Genomic DNA, 22,112 nt, shown 5'->3' on the forward strand with positions numbered 1-22,112 from the left:
ACTACCACTAGAGGGCATGACTAGATCCACTATATAACTGAGTTCCCAGAAGCTCTAGCTCTCTTTCCATTCAGGAGTTACCAGAGACCAGCAGTGTAGCAGAGGGGATCTCAGCCTAGGCACCACATGTAACTTAGATACAATTTGTACAGTTCGTTATCCTTACTTTATTGCTAGAGTTAGTTCAGTGGAGTGTCAAACTCATTTATTAGTTTTATCGTTACTTAATAAATTCTTTCAGTTTACTTCGAAGACTCGAGTGTTCTTCAACATCATCTACCATTAGTAACGACATATATTACTTAAATCCAGTAATATAACATGGTACCAGGAGTACCGATATCATATAACAATCATGACAGGCTGAATGGTCCCCTTCTGTGCTGTAACCATTCTGTGATTCCGTGTTTCTATAAAGTGACCAACCTCATTACTTAGAACTCTCTAACTCAGCCTTGAACATATTCCATGAACCAGCCTCCACTGCTCACCAGGGTGGAAAATTCCACAAATTAATGGCCCTCTGAGAGAATAAATTCTTCCACATCTCCGTCGCAAATGGATGACTTCTTATTCGGAAACTGTGCCCCCAGTTCTAGATTTCCACAAAAGGGGAAACACCCTTTCGGTATCTACGCTGTCAACTCGCGTCGGAGTCTCACGCATTTCAGTAAGTTCACCCCTCATGCTTCTAAACTCCAACCTGCCCAATCCTTCCTGTTCACCCCAGAAATCAACCCAGTGAACCTTCTTTGAACTGCCTCCAATGCAGGTATATGTTTCCTTAAATAAGGAGACCAACTGTCATGTCCCTGTATGGTTTGAACTTCACCATAATTTTTATATTTTAAATCAACTACAAACAGTTGCAAAAAGGTTGCTCCCCGAGGATCACTAGGCTTCTGATGTGGATTTAAGCACTTCCCTGTCTTAAGAGGGCAAAAGGAACAGTCCAGACTGATAGTGGCTCGCTGCCTTTTCCTGAAACGAATTCAAAAGGTTAATTTTAAATTAAATGAGTTATTCAGATACAAAGATACTGGATGTCTCAAACCCTTAAGGTGTGCGAGCCACCATACAGCATGCATAACTGACGTAACCATCCATCTTATTTGGAAAAAGACTTTGAAATTCTGTAAGTCACATGTTGAGGAAGCCATACTCTCTGTTGGCTTTTAAAATCAGAGCAAGGAACTATTCTGCAGAGAGTGTCCGGTCAGAAAGCCATTGAACCAGCTGCAAGTCACACAGACGGCCAAGGTAATAAACAACAATATCTCAAAAGTAGAAAAGGACATCCCCAGCCTATTCAACTAACAACCAACCTGCTGGAAATTCGACTACAAGGAACCTTGCAACCTACTAAGAATCCTTGTGCTTTCCAAGACTTTCACTTCAACTAAAACATCAACTTATCTGAGAAACTACAGGCCTGCCATGAAAGAGACTGAAACAATCATGAATTGTAATTGTGATGTTTTACCTTCATCTTTATTTCATCTTTGCATGTGGGATAATGTGAGTGAGTCAAGTGAATAGGATGTTGTGTTTTAAATTTCAGGAATGTGTGAGATAATAAATAACCTCTTCTATTTTTAAACTGACAAATTACTGCTGGAAATTATTTAATTGTGCCAACCACTTTGACGGAAGAAAACACACACCCCTTACATACTGCCCCTGGGCAGTGTGGTAGCATTGCGGTTAGCACAATTGCTTCACAGCTCCAGGGTCCCAGGTTCGATTTCCGGCTTGGGTCACTGTCTGTGCGGAGTCTGCACATCCTCCCCGTGTGCGCGTGGGTTTCCTCCGGGTGCTCCGGTTTCCTCCCACAGTCCAAAGATGTGCAGGTTAGGTGGATTGACCATGATAAATTACCCTTAGTGTCCAAAAGTGCCCTTAGTGTTGGGTGGGGTTACTGGGTTATGGGGATAGGGTGGAAGTGTTGACCTTGGGTAGGGTGCTCTTTCCAAGAGCCGGTGAAGACTCGATGGGCCGAATGGCCTCCTTCTGCACTGTAAATTCTATAATGATACAACCATTTTGATCACAGGCAGTAAAAAGAAACATTCTGTCCATGACGAAAACATGCGAAAGCCCTGCACAGTTGTAGCAAGACCTCCTTACCTATGTACTCCAGCCCCTTGCAATGAAGGCCAATATTCCATTTCCCTTCCTAATTACTTACTGTACCCGCATGCTAACCTTTTGCGACTTACAGAATCATAGAAAAGTTACAGCACAGAAGGCCATTCAGCCCCTCTCGTCCATGCCAGCCGAGGGCACCTAGGTACCCTTTCTAATCCCACCTTCCTGCACCTGCGCCATAGCCCTGTAGCTTAGAGCCCTTAATGTGCAGATCCAGGTACTTTTTAAAAGAGTTTACGGTTTATGTACCAGGAGACACAGGTCCCTCTTTACCACAACTTTCTGGAGACTCTCTATACTTAAATAATATAGTAGATGTGATCGACAATAGTTACAAGACCATCTCACAACCCAGAGATGTTTCAGAACCACCTCAAACCCACGATACTCCATTGACATTCAAGTTAATTCATCTACTCCCAGTCACTGGGGAAATACCGAGAAGAGGGAGTATATTTTCCAGAAGGTTCACGCTATACTCTGCTGCCACATGGAAGCAGCTGAGTGCAAAACAGTTCAGCATGTAAATAGATCATTTACATAGAAAAAGATTCAGCATATTTTATTTAAACTTTATCTGTAATTTTTATTTGTGATTTTGCAAAGAAACCCCTTGCATTTATTAAAGCACTTTTCACTCAGATCGTGCCAAACTGCTTTGTAGCCAACTTTAGTATAATTGAAGTGTTTTCATTGCTGTAATGTAGGACATGCTGGCAACCCATGTGCGCACAGCAAGATCCCACATAAAAGTAGAATTTTCATAACCAGCCAATCTGTTGAGGGATAAATATTCGGCAGGACACTGGGGAGAGGTTTCCTGCTCTTCCTAAAAGTAGTGGGCTGTGCGATCTTTTACTCCCACCTGCCTGTGCAGATAGGAAGGCCTCGGTTTAACATTGCTTCCAAGACAACCACACCTCCAACAATGCAGCACTCTGTAAGGGTCCTTCCTGTTATTTCCTTTGCTCTCAATTCTTTTATTTTATTATTTATGTTCCATGGACCCATAATTGGGATGCCCCTGTAAGCAGAGGACTCAAGCTGAAGCAACCTGCTTACCAGGACAGTGTGTTCCAGGTTTTGTATTTTGGAGAGGAGAAATAGACTCATCGGCAGCGTGTGAATCTATAAACCAGTGCTGGAGGAAGTTGGTTCAATTGGTTGGCTGGGGAACCTGTGGGTTGGCCAGAGACAGTGTTCTGTCTGCCAACAGTCAGTGATTGGTTCCTGCATGGTGCTCTTGAGAGAGCTGGGCAGAAGTGATTAGACATTGAAAGGAGAAAGGACAATATCTCTCTCTCTCTCTCGCTGCTGAACTAAAGAACTGCTTTATTGTTCTAAAACCAGTGAGTGCTTGACACATCCTTACTATAAACTTGAAATGATCCTCAATCTACAGGGAAAGTAGGCAACGTTGCCAGAGAAAACCATTTCAAGCATAGAAGGAAGAAGTACTGAAATTAAAGCTTGAACTCTAGAAAGACACTAACTGGCAGCCATCCTAGTGTATCAAAGATCCTTTATCCTTTTATTTTTATTGACATTTTCTTGACCTCTCAACCACCCTTTTCCCTTTGAGTTGTTTGTTTTGGGTCTGTGTGTGTAGAGAGTGAGGATAGTTAGATAGGGTGGGGGTTTGGGAAAGGGGTATTAGGTAGTCAGGTACATTTTTGTCAGTTTAATTGTAGAACTGTTAAATAATAAAAGGTTAATTGTGTTGAAGTTTTACAAACTCGGTGACTGTTCAGCAAAGGTCCTCAGGTATATTAAAATAACATCTAATTTCACCTGTGCTGCGAGTCCAGGTCAGGTGGGGCTGGAATTGACAACCCCCTCAGGACTGTGCTCGAATACCAACATGAACAATGTGCTCAGGGTTCTGGGGCAGGGCGATGAACCCACTGCATTTCTCTGAGTTGAAACCACTGAGACAGAGCAGAAGAAGCAAGCTTTGGTCAAAGGAATGGGGTTGTGACATCATTTATGAGGTTTACTGGGCCGTTACATCACACAGATTTGGACAGGACTATTACATGCATTGGGAAGCCCCCTTCGGGGGAAGGTTTGTTTACACCAGTCTGGTGTGTGACTCTGGCTTTAAAGGCGTTTTAGTGGGAAAATCGTCCGGATCGCTGTCAGCACCCAGCTGTGCCATCAGCTGTCGTTGGGTTTCCTTCTCCACCTATTCCTGGTTTGGTCTCTCTGCTGCACAATGTGCAACAGGCAGAAGGCAGCAACTTGCATTAATGCCTTCAGCGTTCCGAGGGATCTGGCAGGAGTGTTATCAAATAACATCTGACATTTCGACGCTTCAAGAGGTATTAAGACATGGGACCAAAGGCTTGGTCAAGCTGACAGGTTTAAAAGAGCATCTTAAAGGAGGAGAGAGAGAGGCAGAGTGATGGAGGGGTTTAGGGAGGGAATTCCAGAGTTCAGGGCCCAGGAAATGGTAACCAGTGGTGGAGTGATTAACTCGGGAGTGAGGGGGGTCATGTGATGTGAGCGCGGAGCGGCTCCTTTATCACCAGTTTGAGCTCTGGTCTTTTAATCCTTTCTTTTATCCTAACCCATAATTACTTATTTTTGGGATATATGTCTTGCGCGATGTTTCTGCATGTTCCCGGCTAGATTTTGGCGGTGAAGAGCTGGGTTAAGTCGGAAAGAACCCTCACTTGATTGAGGCAGTCGGAGATGTCTGGGGTGCGGCCCAGTTTGTAGTGGTGGTTTCGCTGGTGCGCGGTCCCAGGCTGCGGCAATGCTGTTGGCTTGGGAATGATGGCTACCATTGCGAACGATGTTCTGGATGATGATCTTGGCTCCGTGGTGCAGGTTATTGATGTTCACTTTCATGAACTGTGAAATATCCTTGAGAAAATTGTGGAAGCGCAGGGGAGAATCCTATTTTTTGAGAGAGCAATTTCCCTGGTGGGGGCTCGCCTTTGGTCCTTGGAAATCCGGCGTGCATGGTGTATCATCTGTCCTGTCTGATGTGGGAAGTAGGCGCCCTGGACAAGGAGCCTGGTCTCTTGTTGGGTGTGAGACGCAGGTTCCCGATCGACTTTGAGAAGTGGCTGCCATGCATTCATAATCTCTATTAGAAGACGGGACATTTCGACGGGGCACATTGTATCCCATCCTCGAGGCCAGGGGCCAGTTGGAGGTCCCGACCAATGGTTTTATGTTGTCCTGTCCTTGATGCTCATCATGATGGGTTGGAGGTGTCTGGCCATGTTGAGTCATTCATCCTGATCTTGGTTCCTTGTTGCCTGGTAGACAGAACGACGGCTCAGTGGAACTTTCGAGGGGTCCTGAGGGCTGCTCGATAATCCTGTCATGGCTTTGGCCTTTACGATGACCTGGGTGGTGTTATTATCTTGCAGTTCATCAATAACTCTGGGACTTCATTCCCTTGTGATTCATGTTATTGTCTTTGCTCCTCACAAGAGTGAGCGATATTCGAGCACGAGGGCAAGGGTCACCGACTATCTTGTTTTTGACACAAACCATATTGAGTTAGTAAAGTGACATGTGGTTTGTGCAGAGTCTTGTCCTTTTTTATGCGCTGTAATCCTTGCATTGATGAGGCGGGAGTGTATTTTAGACTCCCCTTACCTCGTTTATAGAGAAAATGAGTAGAGCCACAGCGGGTGATGGGTGGATAGATGGCGCAGTGGTGGGTGGTACGGGTAGATAAGTCCTCACTTGGGCTAAGGAAAGCCCCAGTTAAAGCTAATTGTAGTTGTGTTTTTGTTTTGCTTTTTTTTTATTATTTTGACTCCTGAGAATCCATGCTTATCTCCTATGGAGGCCCGGCCAGAACATAAATCCTGGAGAGGACAGGGTTCCTTCTGATTCATGCTTTTGGCTGGTGTTTTCGGAGCTGCTAGGGGGGGTAATGAGTGATGTCCACCTGGGTGTAGTCAGTTAATCCTTATTTAAACTGCTGAAGGGAGAGTCTATATGCTATGCCTCTGCGTTAGTGGAGTCCGTCTTCGGTTTGATGGGGGAGTTGATGGGGAAGTTAGATGCCCTACACGTGGCCTTATATAGTGGTTTCCTGAGTGTCCTCCTGGTTGTGGTGGGCCTTCCATGGGGCGACAGTGTGTTAGTCTCTGTTGATGCAGTGCTGCTCTGTCCCCTAGTATCCTCCTTGAATTGGCCTACAGTGCTGGTCTGTACCCAATGCTCCTTGGTTAATTAGGGTGTTCCTCCCCTCGGGGGCTTATTTTCTCTATCTCGTTGAGCAGCATGTCATTGCGGGCCCTGATTTGGTTTGTTGGATTAAGGTGGGTTTCCCTTATCGTATGGGAGAGGTGGTATTGCGCCCCCCCCCCCCCCCCCACCCCCCAAGATGCCCAATTAATGGATGTGTTGACGATTCTTCTCTTTGGTGGTGGGGTCTCCTCAGTTGAGGTCAGCGTGATTTTTCTGGTGTCAGAGGGGCTGGTGCGCTGCCCCAGGTGTGGTTAGTGAGGAGCAGGGCTGGCTGGGTGGTAGGTCTTGGCGTGTGATGGGTGTCCTGGGGGCACTGACTCCGATGTGCAAGAGTGTGCTGGACTGGGCCGGGCCAGTACTGCGGCTGATATCCCATTACCCCCTTATGATTGGGACGTCCCTTCTCTCTGGCAATTATTCGGGACATCCTGAGACACTGAATCTTGATGTGTTTTGAGTATCCTTGGTTTACTGATTCCTAAGTTGGGTTGGGTTGGGTCCTGCACCGGGGTTGATAACCCATTGCCCCCCTTACGGTAGGGACATTTCTTCATCAGAACGAGCAGCTTTTCTCCTATTCATTATATGGTGGAGGGCAAGCGCCAGAGGAGCACGGGCCTATACCTGTTTTCCTCAGACCCTCGTCTCCTGTAGTTTTCCTTTACTTTATCCTATCTCGGTTAGTTTGATGGGAGGTGCTGACCTCACTTAGTATAATCCAAATCTGAACATAGAACATAGAACATACAGTGCAGAAGGAGGCCATTCGGCCCATGGAGTCTGCACCGACCCACTTAAGCCCTCACTTCCACCCTATCCCCGTAACCCAATAACCCCACCTAACCTTTTTGGTCACTAAGGGCAATTTATCATGGCTAATCCACCGAACCTGCACGTCTTTGGACTGTGGGAGGAAACCGGAGCACCCGGAGGAAACCCACGCAGACACTGGGGCAGACTCCGCACAGACAGTGACCCAGCGGGGAATCGAACCTGGGCCCCTGGCACTGTGAAGCCACATTGCTAGCCACTTGTGCTACCATGCTGCCCAATAATTTAGAGTACCCACTTATTTTTTTTCCAATTATCTATCGTACATTTGCTGGTTCTCTCTGTATAAATAGGTGAAATTACGATCGTTCTGCACTGTGCCTGACATTGGGGTTTTGTTACGTCTTGTGGTATATGTAAAATATCCACTAAGAACTGGGGTTCTCACGAATTTTGTTTTGTGATTTTTATTTTTGTCACGGCGGGGTTAAAGGTTCCTGCAGACGGGTCTGATATCTGAGCGGATGGGGTCACTGCGTTATTGGTGCCTCTGGGGTTGCTGGAGTTGAGGGTGATATGGATCAGTACGCGCCAAGACATGGCACAAAGATCTTATCCTGAATTCTTGTGGTCGCTGTGAGCAATCGCTGCGAGGGAAGATGTGCATCTTTTATCATGTTTTCATGGTCTTATTCTCCTCTCTCCGGTTCTCTGGTGGTGAGTACAGGGGGCACCAAGTTGTGTCTAATGACTGTGATGGACCAACCATATTGCTGTTCTCCTGTCCCCTTCTGTGTGTGTCGAGAGGGCTTGTTGAGATGCATCTTTCCTGTGGTTTGATGCATCGCTTGTTAAAATAGAAAACTTCAAGAAAAATACTTCAAAAAAGATCAGGGGTGTGGAAGAGACCAGTATTAGAGGAGCTCAGAGACCACAGAGTTGTGGGACAGACAGAAAATCGGAGCAGGAGGAGGCCATTCATCCCTTCGAAATTGCTCCACCATTCAATATAGAATCCTGGAATCCCAACAGTACAGAAGGAGGCTATTTGGCCCATCGAGTCTGCATGGGCCCTTGGAAAGAGCAGCAAGAAAACATGATAAAAGGTGCACACCTTCCCTCGCGGCGATTGCTCACAGCGACCACAAGAATTCAGGAAAAGATCTTTGTGCCATGTCTTGGCGCGTACTGATCCATATCACCCTCAACTCCAGCAACCCCAGAGGCACCAATAATGCACAGTGACCCCATCCGCTCAGATATCAGATCTGTCTGTACCCGTCTGCAGGAACCTTTAACCCCACCGTGACCCTTTAGGCCCACTCCGCCACCCTATCCCCGTAACCCAGTAACTCCACTGTAATGACTTAGGCCAGGCCTTTGAGATTGGCCAATTAGAATACGAGCTCCTGATTAGTGACCCAATCAGGGAACCCCTTTCTGTGTATATAACAGGAAGTGTCAGATCCTCTGCACCCCCGGTGTAGACAGCAGGCTGAATGGGTCATGGTTGTTCAGCTTTGGGTTTGTAAATAAAAGGAATTCTGGTGACGGGACTTCTGCCTCTGGGGACTTATTACAGTGGCGACGAGGAAAACGGAACGACCCGAAGAAACTTGCTCGTCAGCAGCTGCTGCATATTGAGGGTGAGCCACTGACAGGCAAAATGCCTTTATTCAGAAAGTTGGATTTTTTTGATCCTGGAGTGGAAAACTGGGCCCAATATGTAGAGCGGGTGAAGTATTTCTTTAGAGCAAACGATATATTTCCAGATGAAATGCAACGGGTCATTTTGCTGACCGCGTGTGGGCCAGCAGCCTTTGCCATTATGCGCAGTCTCACTTTTCCGGAGGCACCGGACATGAAAACTCTCCAGGAATTGACGGAATTAGTAAAAGAGTACAATGACCCTATGCCATCTCTGATCTTGCGAAGGTACCGGATTTACTCAGCATTCCGAGACACTGGGGAGTCCGTTATAAACTTTTTAACAAGATTAAGGCAATTGGCAGAGGCTTGCGAATTTGGCCTGACGCTAAATGAGATGCTCCGAGACCGTTTGGTATGTGGAATAAATAATTTAGCAACACAGAAACGTCTGTTAGCAGAGGCCGAGCTGGATTGCAAACAAGCATTGCAGCTGGCTGTGTCCGTAGAAAAAGCAGCAAGCGGAGTGCATGAGTTACAGGGTATTCCGATGGAGGTAGACACCCATACCAGTGAAACTGAGTTAAGGGACTACCGCTGGGGGATAGGCAACTGCGTAGCCACCCTCAGGAACGACTTGGATACTAAGTTAACCAGGCCCACTCGCGGAAGCCCTCCCAAGCAAGGGAAAATTAGGTCCAGACAGACGGCAGCCCCTGCAGCCTTTCGGCTGGCAAAATATTGTAATTGTTGTCAGAGATCGGAGCCAGAAAGGGGAAATAGAACCCCAAAACCATCATCTTGGAGAAGGTCATGTCGGCTGAGGTACAGGAGAATGCACACCCTAGAAGTCCTACCTACCTCCGACGAGGAACAACTAAATTATGTAATGATGGTGAAATCAAAACCCATTAAATTATCCATAAGGTTGAATGGACGTTCCACACTGATGGAAGTCAACACTCGAGCAGCCGTATCAGTGATAGGGGAAACAGTATTCAATAAAATTCACACTGGACTCCAACCCTTATTCCTAACCAGGACTTCGGCAAAACTGAGGACATACACAGGGGAACCACTGAGAGTGTTGGGCACATCGCATGTAACTGTGGCTTATGGAGAGTTACTGGTTAGGGTGTCTTTAATGGTAGTGAAAGGTGTGGGGCCAAATTTATTGGGACGAAACTGGCGAAAAGAGATCCAGCTGGATTGGGCAAACATTTTCCAGTTGGAAAATAGCCGCCTGAGTGAACTGCTGTGCAAATACCCACAGGTTTTCCGAGAAGGGCTTGGATCAATAAAGGGAGCAAAGGCGACATTGCATGTAGATCCAGAGGCGGTCCCAAAATTCTACAAGGCCCAACCAGTACCCTTCGCATTAAGACAGAAAGTCGATATGGAAATAAAACGATTAGAGCGTGAGGGTATAATAAAACCGGTGCAGTTTGCAGAGCGGGCGGCACCTGCTGTGCCTGTTCTTAAGCTGGATGGCTCGGTCCGCCTTTGTGGAGATTTCAAACAAATGATTAATTGCTACTCACAACTGGACAAATACCCAATTCCCCGGATTGAGGATTTGTAAGCAAAGCTGGCTGGAGGACTCCTATTCTCAAAGCTGGATATGAGCCACGCATATCTGTAGCTGAAGCTGGACGAAGAGTCCCAAAAATTCTCAACGATAAACAACCTGAAGGGCCTTTTTCAGTATACAAGATTACCCTTCGGGGTATCGTCAGCTTGTGCGATATTCCAGAGGACAATGGAGAATATATTGCAAGGGCTATCACAAGTCACCATTTACCTGGACTACGTCCTCATTACAGGAAAAACGAAGGCAAAACACCTGCAAAACCAGCAACAGGCGTGCACCTGAAGAGGGAGAAATGTGTTTTCCTAGCACCTCAAGTAACCTATCTGGGGTGCAAGGTTGACAAATCAGGGCTACACCCTTTGGAGGATCGGGTGAGGACGATTAAAGATGCCCCGGCCCCCACCACAATCCAGGAGTTAAGGATATTTTTAGGACTGGTGACATATTATGGAAAGTTCATACAGAACAGAGCTTCCCTCTTGGACACCCTACACCAATAACTAAAAAAGGGGCAAGCCTGTGATTGGTCCGCCCGCCAAGACAGGGCTTTCAAGAAGATAAAAGAACAGCGTTCCTCAGAACTTCTTGGCACACTACGGCCCCCGGAAAGAATTGGAGCTCGTGTGCGATGCGTCTCCATATGGCGTTGGTGCCGTTTTGGCACACAGCGGGCAAAACGGACAGGAAGACCTATAGCGTTTGCTTCCAGGACACTGGCAGCAGCAGAACGAAAGTACGCCCAAATGGAAAAGGAAGGACTGGCTGTGATCTTCGCAGTGAAGAAATTTCGCCAGTACTTGTATGGGCGGAAATTCACTATAATTACAGCCCACAAGCCATTGCTGGGTTTGCTGAAAGAAGACAAAGCAACACCACCAATAGCTTCAGCCCGGATCCAACGCTGGGCCCTACTACTGGCGGCGTACCAGTATCAACTGGAGCATCGGCCAGGAACCCGGGTGGCAAATGCTGACGCACTAAGCAGGCTGCCATTAACGGACGCCCCACCGTTAGTACCCAAAATAGAGGAAATGGTTATGACGTTACATTTCTTGAACACCATTGCAGTGGCCGCACAAAACATTTGTTTATGGACCCAAAGGGTCCCGCTTTTCTCGAAAATAAAACACATCGTGCTACCTGGGGAGATGGAAAGACCGGTCCAGGTGGAATTCCACCCTTACTGGAGCAGAAGAGAGCAGATCACCGTGGAAGACGGGATCCTGCTATTGGGGGGCTTGAGTAATAGTTCCAAGTCAAGACCGTCGAGTTGCCTTTAATGAGTCTGCACCGGCCCTTGGAAAGAGAACCCTACTCAAGCCCACTACTCCACCCAATCCCCGTAACCCCACTTAACCTTTTTTGGACACTAAGGGCAATTTATCATGGCCAATCCACCAAACGCGTACATCTTTGGACTGTGGGGGGAAACCGGAGCACCCGGAGGAAACCCACGCACACACGGGGAGAATATGCAGACTCCGCACAGACAGTGACCCAAGCCGGGAATCGAACCTGGGACCCTGGAGCTGTGAAACAACTGTGCTAGCCACTGTGCTTCCGTGCCAGCCCTTTTTTTTTAGCAGCTTGCTAATATAAATGAAATAGCTGTTGTTGGAATTCCTGGAATTCTCATTCCTCACCTCCCGCTGGACATGTTGGAAGCTGGAAAATACACACACACACACACAAACACAATATAGGGAAACTTCCACTAACTTCACATAGGCTGTGCAGGAATGTCCAGAATCCATTCAGACAGCAGGTAGAGGCGACGCGGGCACCCTGGGTGGATTTTCATAACGGAAGTGTTTGTGAACTTCAGGGAAGTTCCTTTGCTGATATACTTCACTTGCAATCCTGGTCCCTGGGAGAAGCCAGATCCGAGTTGAGGAAGTGCTGAAAAGGGAAAGGGGGGCGGGGTAGAAGTATCCAGCCCAGAGCAGCCTGTGTGTTTGTTTACTGCATTTGAAAGATAATCGCCTCTCACAGGGGCAATCGTCATCCCTGTTTCCAGAAAACTTCCTACAGCAGTGAAACTGCCAATGCATAACTCCACACTGGGGATTGATAATTCATTACACAAATATTTCACTTCACTTCAATGCCTTTGTTGTTCAACTGGCCAATGCCTTTGTAATATAACCCAGGTGCAGTTGAACAGGCATGACCTCCCCCTCAACAAAGACCCATCAGTTTCTAAAACAGGAGCACATCATTGTATAAACACTGGATATTGATGGTGACAGCAGGGGAGGTGTAAATATCTCACTGCACTTTGTCCAAGGCGATGTATTTAAAATCTGGAGTTTAGCAGCCTCCTGCATCAGGGCGAGGACAGACTGTGTGACTTGGTCGGATCTGTGAAAGCTATTCTGGAGTTGTGGTTGGATGTAAGAGGATCTCTCGATTCAGGGGAGTTGGACCATCCTCTCCAGTGTCTGTGGCACTCCACACAGGCAGGGACACAGAGCTCTCCAATGCCCCAGTTTCAGTGGGGTTTCTAATGACCCCCCTCCCTGTCGGTCCGTCAGTTTCACTGACACACACTCCACTCCCAGAGTAACAGGAGCCGGACTGCAGGGGGGCAATTCATCCTGTTGGAGAGAAGGAGGAAGAGGCTTCAATCCCAGAGAGGAGCAGCTATCCCATTGATAAGGAAGATCCCAGAGTTGCCAAATGAGAGCTGACAACATCAATCCCAGGACAGGGCTGGTGGTGGCTCTGGTGAGCGTCTTCCTGGTTTTTGGATTTATGTTTACAATGTCCGGAGTCAGGGGCGAGACCCTGGGGGATATCCCCCTCATCGCCATCGGGCCTGCCATCTTCCTCCCCGGCCTAGCTGCCATCCTGTTGGCCAAGAAGACAGAGGGTTGCTCCAAGTGGCCGGCTTTCTGCTGCCCCCAGCCCAAGGGGGAGGCAGGGGACGAGCTGCTGGGCGGACAGAGCGTGGCAGGGAGCTGGCAGGACATATCCAAGACCTCCACCCGCAGCCAGACCCCCGAGGTGGAGGAGGGGGGCCTGGCCCCGGACTCCAGGAGCCTGATCAGGAAGAGGGAGCAGGAAGCTGCCAGGAGGTACCTGGAGACTTACTACCCCTCCGGAGTCTTCAACTACTGCGCCTTCTCCCGGCTCTGCTCCAATCGGGACAGCGCCTTCTACAGCAGCGTCTACTCCACCCGGGACAGTGTGGTCTACTGCCCCCGGGACAGTGTGCCCTACGGCAGGTATTACTGCTGCTACCCCAGCCCGGGAGAAGCCCAGCACGTTAGACTTTGCTGGGATTACGAGACAATAGTGTGAAAGACGGGGGAGGGAGGGGGGGGAAGGAAGGTGGAGAAAATGTGCCGCCCCCCACAGCCGAATAGCAAACCCCCCTCAAGCAAGTCCACGCTCATCGTTGGATTATTATTTCCCCCCTTATGGACAAGCTGAAGGTGGTAGCAATAGATACACACCGACTTGTGTTTTGTTGTGGGATATGTTGGAGTGTCACCACGTGTCAGTTGCAAAATGCTACATTGGACAAGTAACTAACGTCGCTAAACTTTGCAATGTTTCATGGTGTTTCCATGTCTCCTTTTATTCCTCAGCAGCGCCTAGATCTTAGACCAGTGCCTGATTTGCAGCAACATATTTGCAAATTATATCTGAAATATGCTAGAAGGAGGATAGGGCATTTTGCAAATGTATCGCGTTTGCCCAGGCAATGACTAAACCACCAAAACTTTCAGATTTTGCATTTACCCGTTTTTATTCACTGCAGGGAATGTGAAGGAAAATAAATTTCAAAATGTTCAAATCCAAGTAAAAATTGGGAATCCTGACACCAGCAATACTGGGGTCCCGCGGTCCGGTTCACCAGAACAGTTTGGACAAGTTTTACTGGTGGTCCTCATTTCCCAGTTTGTTGTTTTGTTTTCTTCTGTTTCAATCTGCGAATGGAAAATGGGATTAAAATGAGAGGCGAGTTTCTTTTTTCTCTTTCCTTGCCCGGTGCAGTCTGGATGGGATGAATGGCCTCTTTCTGCACCCTGACATTTCTATGGTTCCACAAAAGAAGAAGACTTAAGGTTTACTCGGGTTTTCACTTAAAGGGGCATCTAAAGGGGTGGGGGTTGGGGGGGGGGGGGGGGTGGCTAAGTTATTTAGTTAGCACAATGCTTAGCACTGTTGCTTCACAGCGCCAGGGACCCAGGTTCGATTTCCGGCTTGGGTCACTGTCTGTGCGGAGTCTGCACGTTCTCCCCGTGTCTGCGTGGGTCTCCTCCGGGTGCTCCGGTTTCCTCCCACAAGTCCTGAAAGACGTGCTGTTAGGTGAATTGGACATTCTGAATTCCCCCTCAGTGTACCTGAACAAGGCGTCGGAGTGTGGTGGCTTGGGATTTTCACAGTAACTTTGTGTGAGTCACAACTTGTCTATCCTTATGCTTTTGTTTAATAGACTTGGCTCTTTTAATAATAATAATAATCTTTATTAGTGTCACAAGTAGGCTTATATTAATACTGCAATGAAGTTACTGTGAAAAGCCCCCAGTCGCCACACTCCAGCGTCTGTTCGGGTACACAGAGGGAGAATTCAGAATGTCCAATTCACCTAACAAGCACGTCTTTCGGGACTTGTGGGAGGAAACCGGAGGACCCGGAGGAAACCCACGCAGCCGCGGGGAGAATGTACAGACTCCGCAGAGACATTGATCCAAGCCGGGAATCGAACCCGGGTCCCTGGCACTGTGAAGCAATGGTGCTAACCACTGTGCTACCATGCCGCCCATAGAATTGTCTATTGGGTGGAGGGTTGAGGTGAATGTCTGATTTGAGCGGTGGTGATAACAGTCAGCATTCGCTGTCATTATGCTTCTGAAACTGATAGCAGGTTCCGGAGGCTACACGAGCGTAGCTAAATGCAGAAATCCAGAGGCTGTGACAGTGATTCCACACTTTTGCAGAGAGTGACAGAGTAGATGCTGACAAGTTGTTTCCTCTGGCCGGAGAATCCAGAACACAGAGACATGGGCTGGCATTCTCTGGCCACATCCGCCCGGTGACCGGAGAATCCCATCCAAGGTCAATGACCTGTCCATTGTCCACGCCTCGCCCGTGGCTTTCTTACAGAGGGTGTGGCGGAAGAATCCAGCCCATTGGACGAGATTCTATGGTTTCCCAGCCGCATGTTTCTCCGCGGCGCGCCGTTCGCTGGCAACGGGATTCTCTCTTCCCGTCTCCAGTCGATAGGATTTCCCATTGAACCCCCCCCCCCCCCCCCCCCCACTCTACTGGGAAACCAATGGCTGACGGGGGGTGGGGGGAAGAGAGCTGCCAGCAGGAAAAGGGAATCCCAACAGCCCAAGAATTCTGGCCACAGATTCAGGATAAGGCGACGACAGTTAGGACTGAGATGAGGAGAAATTACTTCGCTCAAAGGGTTGTGAATCTTTGGAGTTCTCTATCCCAGAGGATTGTGGATGCTCCATCATTAGACAATTTTAAGTCTGGGACAGACAGATTTTTGGATCGGGGAATCCAGGGATATGGGGAGTGAGCGGGAAGGTGGAGTTAAATCCCAAGATCAGCCATAATTATATTGAATGATGGGACAGGCTTGGTGGCTACTCTTGCTCTTATTTATTATGTTCTTATGCACTTCCACTATAATGCTCTTAGTCTCACCATAAAAATCCTCCAAAAAGTTACACCTTGTAGAGTAAGATGTAACTGGGTTTCTAAATGGTGCATTATGTTCATAATTTCTGCTAAGCGTGCATTAGCTCTGACAGTAATTTTATATTTGTTGAATATCAAATTTCCCCATTATAGTTAGAGATTCTTCAAATTTTGGAGTAATAAACATGTTTAAAATGTTGCCTATGCATTTATTGTAGTTCTTTGCTATCAGTAAACTTTTGAAATTAACAGTGATGGGATTCAGTTGTTTTTACTTCCTGGTTTGCTGACTATGAGAATACGCCAATGTGATTAGCTGCTTACCACTGTTGCGGGATGCCTGGAGATTCCTTTGATTTTGCACCAGGCTGGAGGGCCATCGGGAGGGGGAATCCATACCAGAGTTCGCTAGACCAGTTGGGCAACTTTCTTCAAGGTCAGCGGCGTGCGTTAAATATATCCCTTCCACTCACATCCCCCTTGTTCCTCCCAACTCCATTCCATCCGTATTTGCCCCTGCAGAAAACCCTCTCCCAATTAATTTACAACAACCTTCAAAATCTCAACTGTCGAGCCTTTGGTGATCCATTTACTGACATTTCTGCAACTAGTAATTTGTTCAACCACATCTTTTCCTCCACCTTTGATGGCCTATTCCTCATTAAAACCATTACTCCCTCTCACCCTGGTTATTCCCCGGTACAGCGCTCATCTCCTTCCCTTAAGCTCAAGAGATGCAGACTTAAATGAATATAGTGCACAACTGGTTCAGCCTTTATTGCCAGATCTGGCTGGACCACATGAGGAATTATTGGGTCTTGTTCATTATCCCAGGATCATCTTGGAACACTAAGATAATTCCCATCTTTTTTTATCTATTATAAACTATCTCCATAACTACCTCCCTTTTTCTCCTCCAGCGTCACTTGCAAAAAGAAGTGTGACATTCTGGACATTTTTTGTCACTAAGATTGGGACCATTTGATCAGTTGCCTCTGTCACTTCCCACGCTCCCTCTAGGTCACTGGATCAAAGTTCCTCTAAAGTGCTCCGTCCCCCAACCCTGAACTCGCATTTTTCTCTAGTTCCCCTCCTATCTTCCCTCATATCCTTTCCAAACTCAACCTGTACAAGAGACCCACCTCCTGCTCCCTCAATCCCAATCTCGCTAAACTGCTGACCATTCAACTTTTCCTCTTGCCCCCCCCATGTTAGTTAATAACATTAATGGTCGTCTCTCTTTGGGAGCTGGTTTAGCACACTGGGCTAAATCGTTGGCTTTTAAAGCAGACCAAGGCAGGCCACCAACCTCCCTGAACAGGCGCCGGAATGTGGCGACTAGGAGCTTTTCACAGTAACTTCATTAAAGCCTACTTGTGACAATAAGCAATTTTCATTTTCTTCATGTGCTGTCCCACCTTCTGAACTGTCATCACCCCCTCCCCAAAAAATAACCTCTGACCATCCCCAAACCTGCAAACTGCTTGCCCATCTCCAACCATCCTTTCCTCTCCAAGATCCTTGAACATGTTGTTGACTCTCAAATCCATGGCATCTTTCCTTCAACTTTGAGTTTGAATCCCTACAATCAGGTTTCCGCCCCTGCCATGTAATTAAGTAGCTCTTATCAAGGTCACAAATTACATCCTATGTGACTGCGACTGAGGCGAACTATCCCTTTTCGTGCTTCATGACCTGTTTGCAACCTTTGACATGGTTGGCCCCAAAATTCAGCTCGAACTCCTCCGCACTGGCATCCAGCTGGTTGGACTGCACTCCGATCTGCCGGAGAATTACTTGCAATGTTTTTTTTTCTGACTCTGGCACCAGTATTTCCATTCCTCATGCTGCCCCTCAGTGACGAAAGCACATGCGACTTTTCAAATATATATTCTCGACGCCCAACTCTACCTCAACACCATCTCTCTTGGCCCCTCAATTACCTCTAAACTGGTCTGACATCCAGGACTGGTAAACAAAAAATTCCTTCAACTAAATATTGGGAAGGCAAAAGACATTAGTCACAAACTTTGTTTCCTTGCTTCTGACTCCATCCCTCTCACTGGGGAACTATCTGAGATTGAACCAACCACATGTCTGAGCTACCACTAAGACTTCCTATTCTCTCCTCACAACATCACTCGACTGCATCTCTACCTTAACTCAACTCCTGCTGAACCCATCATTTGCACCTTTGTTACCTCCAGGTCTGACTATTCCAATGGCTTATCTAGTTCTAAGCTCTGCCAACAAGAGGTCATTCAAACCATTGTTGCCTGTGTCCGTGCACTAGGTGCTGCTCGCCCCTCTCCCCTGTGCCTGCTAACCTACATTGCTCACCGCTTAAGCTACACCTTGATTTTAAAATTCTTACTCCTTGTTTTCAACTCTCTCCATGACCTCGGCCCCTACCACTATCTCTATGATCTTCTCCAGGCCTATAGATCCCTGGGATCTCTGCGCTCCTCCATTTCTGGCCTTTTAAGCATCCCCCATTTTAATCGCTCAACCATCGGTGGCCATGGCTTCAGCTGCCTAGGCCCTAAACTCCGCAATTCACGCTGTAAATCTCTTAGCATCTCTTTCTCTCTCTCTTTTCTCCTTTAAGCTACTCCTTAAAGCATAGCTCTTTGACCAAGCTCCGTAAGTGGTTCATTGTTAAAGTTTGTTTGGTAACATATGTAAAGTGCTTTGGGGTGTTTTGGTACATTAAAGGTGCTATATACATGAACTGTTCGCTTGGTGTTCTGGAATAATGCAGCATTGACATGAATCATGGCTCCAGAAGATAGCTTTGGCCTCCCAGGAGTCTGGTTACTTGGTATAATGGTGGGACTATGGACACACACATAGTGAAGGCATCAAGATGTCATCCATGGACTCACCCGGTAAAATCACATTAGATAGACAGATAGATCAGGGTTACATATTTTGCTTCCAATCCCCACTCCTGACTCTCATGGTCCGTCTCCGAAATGTCCCTTCCCTTCCTTTACTTATTCCAATGACGCTAACCTCCAAAACTACGTTTCTGACATGTCTTCTCTTTTCCTGAATCTAACGTACCCCCCCTCCGCTGCTGTGGATGACAGGACACTCAACCATGTCCGACCCATCTCCCGCACCTCTGGCCTCACCCCTTCCACCCCCTCTCAGAACCATGATATGGCCCCCCTGGTCCTCAGGTTACTCCCCACCAGCTCCCACATTCAAAGGACCATCCTCCACCATTTCCAACTCCAGCCACCACCAGACACAACTTCCCCTCATGCCCCCTGTCAGCATTCTGCAGGACCGTTCCTCCTCTGACACCCTATTCTATTCCTCCATCACCCCCAAACTCCTCATCCCTTTCTCTTGAAATCGCAGAAGATGCAACACCTGCCAAGGTGGCTGCTTTGCGGAACCTTTCTCTCATCCTGCAGGCATGGCCCAAACCTTCCTGCCACCTTACTTTTCAACTCACTGTCTTACTGTCATACTGTTGCTGTCCTTGGCCTGCTGCAATGTTCTAGTGAACTCCAACATAAAACAGGAGGAATAGCACCTCATTTTCCACTTCTGGGTTTAACATTGAATTATTTGCTCCATCTGATCTCCTTTTTTAATACAATTTTTTTGTCCCAATGACAACCCCCTCTCCCCCACAGGGCTATCTGTCACTTGTTAAGTTTTGTTTTTTTGCAGCACTGACCTTTGTTCTGCTATTAAAACATTCAGCTATCTTACATCAATGACACTATCAGCACCTTCTTTCATCCTTAATGCTACCATTAACACTCCCTTTGTATTATGCCCATGACACCCTTGTCAATCTCTCTTGAGCTCCCACTAGCTAGAGGGACCATCCCACAGAGACCCCCTAACTAAAGAACCCCGCCCCCACCCCACACGCCTGTGATTGGAATGCACTTACCTTTCTTTGATGTGGCTGATGTTTGTGAACATTGGGGTTTCACCACCTCGAGTCACTCATCCATGAAGGGAGATGAATGAATCAAGGCTGCAGCTGGTTTGTGGAAGCTGCCAATCACAGCCCACTCCTAGAAATGAATGAATGGCTTTCAGCCACAGGATCTGAGCAGTTTAAACACTGGTCACAGATATTCTCTTTCCAGGAATGGGCACGCGGAGCTGCCAGGTAAGTGTTACAGCTGTAATTTATTTCACTACCACTGTCTGGACTGTTCCATAGCTTCCAGGGTCTCTTTTCGGGGGGCTGTCTGTGGGGGGGGAGGCGGTCTGTGGCTGGTGGGGGGGGGGGGGGAAGAGTCCATTTAGTCAGAAGGCCCTGTGGAGGTCCCTTTAGTTAATGCGTCTCTGTGGGGGTCCCGTTATCAGGAAGCCTCTATGGGGGGGGGGGCTCCTTTAGTTCAAAGATCTCTGAGAGGGGGGGGGTCCAGTTAGTTAGGGGGTCTCCATGGGGGGTGGGGGTGTCTTTCAGTTAGCGGGTCTCCGGGGGGCACAAAACTAAGGTGGTCCCTGGGGGTTTCCCAATTAAGGAGAGGTCCATGGGGGGGGGGGTGTCTCCGTATTAAAGGGGTCTCTTTGGGTGTTTTCCCATTTTCAGGGTGTCTGGGATGGCCTGGGGGGGGTCTGATACAGGAGGGGTGGGCAGGTATTGTATTGTGGGGGGGAGGGTAGCCCTTTGATGGAATTTGGGGGCAACACCCATAAGGGGTTACCCCCTTGGCCCTCCGTGAGATGCACCGTGTCAGACTCACAGTTGGTGAAACCCGTAGCAATCCCAGTGGAGTGGAGAATCCCGGAGAGCCGGAGAATAGAATGCCGGGCCTGCTAAGCGGATGCAAATTGGTCATTATGACCCATTAGCTTTGAGTTACATCTTTCCGCTGGCATGCGGGTGCGAACCCTGATCCAACTACCGGGGGGGGGGGGGGGGGGCGGTGTTGAATGAGTTAAATCAGGGCAGCATTAATGCCATTTTAATACTCATCCGTCTCCGATTCTCTGAACTTATCTGTCGACAAAGTTCCAATGAAGCTCAGTTCAAGTCTCGTACCAGCCTCCCCGAACAGACGGCGGAATGTGGCGACTAGGGGCTTTTCACAGTAACTTAATCGAAGCCTACTCGTGACAATAAGCGATTTTCATTTTTCATTTTCAAGTCTCAGGACCGGCACCTCATGTTTCAATTCGGACCTTTACAGCCATCTGGTCTCCACAACCTTAGATCATGGCCACTCCTCCAATATTTTTACACAGCAGTGTGTGGCACATTTTCTGTGTTTGCCATTAGCACATCTTTGAGATACGCCTTTTTATTTCAGATTTCCAGCAGCTGCGGTATTTCGCTTTTATTTTGTTTCTTTATTTGTCCCATCACCACTCACTCTTCCCCTGCGCCATCATTCCTTTTGTCATTTAATAATAATAATCTTCATCAGTGTCACAAGTAGGCTTACATTAACACTGCAATGAAGTTACTGTGAAAATCCCCTAGTCGCCACATTCCGGCGCCTGTTCGGGTACACAGAGGGAGAATTCAGAATGTCCAATTCATCTAACAAGCACGTCCTTCAGGACTTGTGGGAAGAAACCAGAGCACCCGGAGGAAACCCACGCAGACACGGGGAGAACGTGCCGATTCCACACAGACAGCGCCTCAAGCCGGGAATTGAACCTGGGTCCCTGGTGCTGTGAATCAACAGTGCTAACCACTGTGCTACTGTGCCGCCCTCTCCCTCCTTCCCCCTACTACAGATCTCCCCTTTGCTCCAATTCTGTCCAGGCCTCTGTACTTGCTGATAAAACAGCTCTCATTTCTTCCAGAGCTGATGAAAGGTTACTGGCCTCGATTGTTAACTCTTTTTCTATCTCCACAGATGCTGTCTGACCAGCTGAGTATTTGCAGCACTTTCTGTTTTACTTTTAGTATGAATGTACTGGATTCAGACAGCAACCTCCTGCAACCAACAAAACATCCAGGAAGATCAGAATGCACTAATAGAGTGGTGACTGAGCGCTATGGGGCTCCACCTTATTTCCAAATAGATTATGCTGACTTTACCCCCAAAATTCATATGCAGTCATCAAAAATGTGCCTACATCA

At 47.7% G+C, this 22,112-nt stretch overlaps 1 protein-coding gene across 1 annotated transcript; it reads left to right on the forward strand.

Moving 5' to 3' along the window:
• Positions 1–12,727: 12,727 nt before the first annotated feature.
• LOC119969967 (transmembrane protein 215-like) lies at positions 12,728–14,470 on the forward strand. The gene has a single exon (XM_038803939.1). The coding sequence runs from the start codon at positions 13,055–13,057 to the stop codon at positions 13,676–13,678; it is 624 nt and encodes a 207-aa protein (XP_038659867.1). The 5' UTR covers positions 12,728–13,054; the 3' UTR covers positions 13,679–14,470.
• Positions 14,471–22,112: the final 7,642 nt, after the last annotated feature.

Source organism: Scyliorhinus canicula, chromosome 8, assembly GCF_902713615.1.
Source record: "Scyliorhinus canicula chromosome 8, sScyCan1.1, whole genome shotgun sequence".
NCBI classification, from domain to species: Eukaryota; Metazoa; Chordata; class Chondrichthyes; order Carcharhiniformes; family Scyliorhinidae; genus Scyliorhinus; species Scyliorhinus canicula.